At 43.2% G+C, this 5,421-nt stretch overlaps 1 protein-coding gene across 2 annotated transcripts in view; it reads left to right on the forward strand.

The window, feature by feature from the left end:
- The window catches only part of LOC128686565 (uncharacterized), a 15,189-nt gene extending 10,709 nt beyond the window's left edge, over nucleotides 1-4,480 (forward strand). For both annotated transcript variants that reach the window (XM_053773503.2, XM_070084374.1), the window contains exons 7-8: nucleotides 2,369-2,473; nucleotides 3,891-4,480. In XM_053773503.2, coding sequence (XP_053629478.1) covers nucleotides 2,369-2,472 — 104 coding nt within the window. In that variant the 3' untranslated portion in view covers nucleotide 2,473; nucleotides 3,891-4,480. The remainder of the gene's footprint in view (nucleotides 1-2,368; nucleotides 2,474-3,890) is intronic.
- The last annotated feature ends 941 nt before the right edge of the window (nucleotides 4,481-5,421 follow it).

Here is a 5,421-nt window from a genome sequence, read left to right on the forward strand (position 1 = left end):
CAATTGCTGGACCAGGTCTGCAACCTGTCCAGATCCCTTTGTAGTTCTACCTGGTCTTCGATCGAATGAATTCTTCTCATCAACTTCACGTCATCTGCAAACAGGGACACCTCAGAGTCTATTCCTTCCGTCATGTCGTTCACAAATACCAGAAACAGCACTGGTCCTAGGACTGACCCCTGTAGGACCCCGCTGGTCACAGGTGCCCACTCTGATACCTCGCCACGTACCATGACTCGCTGCTGTCTTCCTGACAAGTATTCCCTGATCCGTTGTAGTGCCTTCCCTTTTATCCCTGCTTGGTCCTCCAGTTTTTGCGCCAATCTCTTGTGTGGAACTGTGTCAAACGCCTTCTTGCAGTCCAAGAAAATGCAATCCACCCACCCCTCTCTCTCTTGTCTTACTGCTGTCTCCATGTCATAGAACTCCAGTAGGTTTGTGACACAGGATTTCCCGTCCCTGAAACCATGTTGGCTGCTGTTGATGAGATAGTTCCTTTCTAGGTGTTCCACCACTCTTCTCCTGATTTTGCATACTATACATGTCAGTGACACTGGTCTGTAGTTTAATGCTTCATGTCTGTCTCCTATGTCATGTCTGCTATGTCGTTTTCATATTGTCTTTGGGCCTCCCTTCTTATCTGTGCATATTCGTTTCTGGCTCTACGACTGCTCTCCTTATTCTCCTGGGTCCTTTGCCTTCTATATTTCTTCCATTCCCTAGCACACTTGGTTTTTGCCTCCCTGCACCTTTGGGTAAACCATGGGCTCATCCTGGCTTTTTCATTATTCTTGTTACCCTTGGGTACGAACCTCTCCTCAGCCTCCTTGCATTTTGTTGCTACATATTCCATCATCTCATTAACTGGCTTCCCGGCCAGTTCTCTGTCCCACTGAACCCCGTTCAGGAAGTTCCTCATTCCTGTGTAGTCCCCTTTCTTGTAGTTTGGCTTCATTCGTCCTGGCCTTCCTGCTTCTCCCTCCACTTGTAGCTCTACTGTGTATTCGAAGCTTAAAACCACATGGTCACTGGCCCCAAGGGGTCTTTCATATGTGATGTCCTCGATATCTGCACTACTCAAGGTGAATACTAAGTCCAGTCTTGCTGGTTCATCCTCTCCTCTCTCTCTTGTAGTGTCCCTTACATGTTGGCACATGAAGTTTTCCAGTACCACCTCCATCATCTTAGCCCTCCATGTATCTTGGCCCCCATGTGGGTCCAAGTTCTCCCAATCGATCTCCTTGTGGTTAAAGTCACCCATGATCAGGAACTTTGCCCTGCATGCATGAGCTCTTCTGGCCACTCTAGCCAGTGTGTCAACCATCGCTCTATTGCTCTCGTCGTACTCTTGCCTTGGCCTCCTGCTGTTCTGTGGTGGGTTATACATCACTGCTATTTCCACCTTGGGACCTCCAGAGTGAAGCGTTCCCGCTATGTAATCACTTTCTTCTCTGCTGTCTCCTCTCTCCAGCTCATCAAAATTCCAGCGATTTTTGATCAGCAATGCCACTCCTCCACACCCCCTGTTCCCTCTGTCTTTCCTCAGGATTTGGTATCCCGTTGGAAAGATGGCATCTGTTATCATACCTGTAAGCTTGGTTTCTGTGAGAGCTATGATGTCCGGTGATGCTTCTTTGACTCTTTCATGCCACTCCTCCCACTTATTTGTTATTCCATCAGCGTTTGTGTACCATACCTTCAGTTTCCTTTCCAACACTGTGGTCTGGGGGGTCTGTGAGGGTGGGAGACCTGGTAGCATACTGTGGGATTCTATAGCTCGGTGTTGGGTGGAGGCTGTGGGAATGGATTGTAGTGTGTGTTGGGATTGTGTGATAGGTTGTATGGTTCTGAGAATAGTTGTGTGTGTGCTTGCCCTTGCTGTTCTGTTCTGCTCTGACTGACCTCTGTTGGTTCCATCCTTGTCTCTTTTAATTGCTCCTTTCGCTTTTTTGTCCTCTCCCTCAGCTGCTGTCGTTCTGATTTTGTTCTGTCTCTGTCTAGGAACACCCTCTTGTACTCTTCCGAGTATTTCAATCGTGGTTTCTCTTGGAGGATCCTGTTCCGCACTGTTTCCGTCCTGAGAATCAGCTTGATTGGTCGGTTTCTCCCCTTCGAGTACCCCCCTATTCTCTGTGTATGTGTGTGTGTGTGTGTGTGTGTGTGTGTGTGTGTGTGTGTGTGTGTGTGTGGTGTATGTGAATCTAGTGGTTTATGTATTTTGTAACTTCTAAGTTATCACAATCAGTTGTTCAGTAATGAATATTAATTATTGCTATTTGCTTCAAACTGCCTTCGTAAATTGTAATGTATCCGCTTCTTTGAAGAAATGTGAATATATGTTCCTTCACATGAGTCTTTCCCTCCACAGGACGCTACGCCACAGGACGCTACGCCACAGGACGCTACGCCACAGGACGCTACGCCACAGGACGCTACGCCACAGGACGTTACGTCAGGAGATACTATGGATAGGGTAATGTTGTTGTTTTTTATTATTAATACTATTTCTAATATTAATACTATCGATACAACTATCATTAATTTTACTTTCAGTACTATTACCATTACTGCTGCTGCCTGCTCTGCCTGCGCTGCTGCATCTGCTGCTGCTGCACTGCCTGCCCTGCTGCTGCTGCCACTGCTGCTGCTGCCTGCTAGCTGCCTGCTGCTGCCTGCTGCTGCTGCTGCTCTGCCACTGCTGCTGCTGCTCTGCCAACTGCTGCTGCTGCCCTGACTGCTGCTCGCTGCTGCTGCTGCCACTGCTGCTGCTGCCTGCTGCCTGCTGCTGCTGACTGCTGCTGCCTGCTGCTGCTGCTGCTGCTGCTCTGCTCTGCTACTGCCACCTGCTGCTGCTGCTGCTGCTGCTGCTGCCACTGCTGCTGCTGCTCTGCTACTGCTGCTGCCTGCTGCTGCTGCCACTGCTGCTGCCTGCTGCTGCTGCTGCTGCCTAGCACTGCTCTGCTGCTGCCTGCTGCTGCTGCCGCTGCTGCTGCGCTGCTGCTGCTGCCCTGCTGCTGCTGCCTGCTCTGCCCTGCTCTACTGCTACTGCTCCTACTACTACTACTACTACTACTATTACTACTACTATTACTACTACTATTACTACTATAATTACTACTACTTTCTTTTCCTCTACCAGACCAGTTTTCTGGTCTTCACTTTTTCTTCACGCTCTGTTGTGACCTTACAATGGTGCATTGTGGACCGAAACATTGTCGTAAGTTTCCTCTTGTGTGGGTTGTGTGAATTGGTACAGATTTTTTTTAGTGTAAAAACGACGTAACAAATGAGGTATAAGTAGAGAGGAACAGAACGAATAAAAATTGGAGAAAGTCGAATAAAAATCACATTATCTGTAATTATCTGTAAGTCTTGCTGTGAGTATGAAACGTTTAGAGAGAAAGATACAAAAGGCTGGAAAACCTAGAGAACAAATGAACGTTTGTGGACAAGGGAACGATTTGTTTGTTACTTATGTATGGAAGAGGTAAGAGGAAAGGTGTTTTGAGTTTTTATGTAGAAAATAAAGCTTCTGTTAGGATGTGTTACAGAAAGCGAATATTTTCAAGTAACAGTGAGCTTTAAATGCTATGTCAAATTTGTCTCTTATTTATATACCTATATTGCAGCTATAAGCTGAAATATGTCACATAACGCCTCGACATCTCTGAATGTCGCGATATGCATCAAAAATATTATTTTGTTGTTCTTTGCGTAATATGTTTATAGATGAGATTGTAAAATGCTAGACCGTTCTGTACTGTGAGTGTTGTCATAGTTGCTCTTTGCAGATGACACAGTGCTGTTGGGAGATTCAGAAGAATAGTTGCCTATAAACATGAACAAACTTATGTAAAACTAGTTTATTAAACTTTGTTTTCTTCTCGCAGGTTCTCAGCAGTACTGAGCGTCTTTTCCCTGGTTCAAGGTCATACGTTGTCGTGGAGCCTCAGAGACTAATTTCAACCTCATCCTGTTTGGGGCTGGGCATGGGAACTCAGGATCGAGTCTTCTCCAGCTGCAGTTCTTTTAATATATATAACCATCAAACTGGTCATATCCTACCGAGGCAGCGTGACCCAAAAATAAAAACGAAAATTTTTCTTCTTAAATTTAGTAATGTAAACAGGAGAAGGGGTTACTAGCCCCTTGCTTCCGGAATCTTAATCGCCTCTTACAACACGCATGGCTTACGGAGGAAGAATTCTGTTCCACTTCCCCATTGAGATTAGAGGCAATAAACAGAAAAAGGAACTAGTAAGAAAATACAAAAAAACCCAGAGGGGTGTGTGTATATATGATTGTACATATATGTGTAGTGTGACCTAAGTGTAAGTAGAAGTAACAAGACATACCTGAAGCCTTGCATGTTTATGAGACAAAAAAAAGACACCACCAATCATGCAAAACAATTACAGGTTTCTGTTTCACACTCACTTGGCAGGACGGTAGTACCTCTCAGGGTGGTTGCTGCCTACCAACCTACTCTATATATATATATATATATATATATATATATATATATATATATATATATATATATATATATATATATATATATATATATATATGCAAGGAATTCGCGAGAGCAGGCGAAATATACACAAACACTGATCTCTGGCTGAAGGAGACTCGAATCTACGAACCTTAGGACAAGGTACGCAGTGCTTTACCAATCTACCCACACTGGACAATACCTTGGCATGTAGCTTGCGCTACACGTTTGATCCAAGGCAGCCAGCTTTCAGAGATCAGTGTTTGTGTATATTTCGCCTGCTCTCGCGAATTCCTTGCATTGTTAAAATCTCTAGTAAGGCTGATGCATGCAGGAGATGAGATGAAAAGCTGTAAGCCTTCTCCCTGAAAGCTGGCTGCCTTGGATCAAACGTGTAGCGCAAGCTGCACGCCAAGGTATTGTCCAGTGTGGGTAGATTGGTAAAGCATTACGTACCTTGTCCTAAGGTTCGTAGGTTCGAGTCTCCTTCAGCCAGAGATCAGTGTTTGTATATATATATATATATATATATATATATATATATATATATATATATATATATATATATATATATATATATATATAGTTATTTATTTATTTATTTTATTAACACATCGGCCGTTTCCCACCAAGGTAGCGTGGCCTGAAAAAGAAAAACTTTCATCATCATTCACTCCATCACTGTCTTTAAAGTATTTCATTGTACAAATAGTTACATATATTTATTAGCAGTTGTTGAATGTATATTTTTGTTAATTTTAAAAAGTTTTTTGTCTTATATATTTATTATATTTTGGATTTGGTTTATTATACTTTTAATTCCTTTATTAACTGATACTATTGTTAAATTATTTTTATTGTTAAAAATGAATTGTTAAAATACCTGTTTTTTTATGATACTTTCTACTATTATGGGAAATATATTT

This window comes from Cherax quadricarinatus, chromosome 12 (genome assembly GCF_038502225.1).
Source record: "Cherax quadricarinatus isolate ZL_2023a chromosome 12, ASM3850222v1, whole genome shotgun sequence".
In the NCBI taxonomy this organism is placed as follows: Eukaryota; Metazoa; Arthropoda; class Malacostraca; order Decapoda; family Parastacidae; genus Cherax; species Cherax quadricarinatus.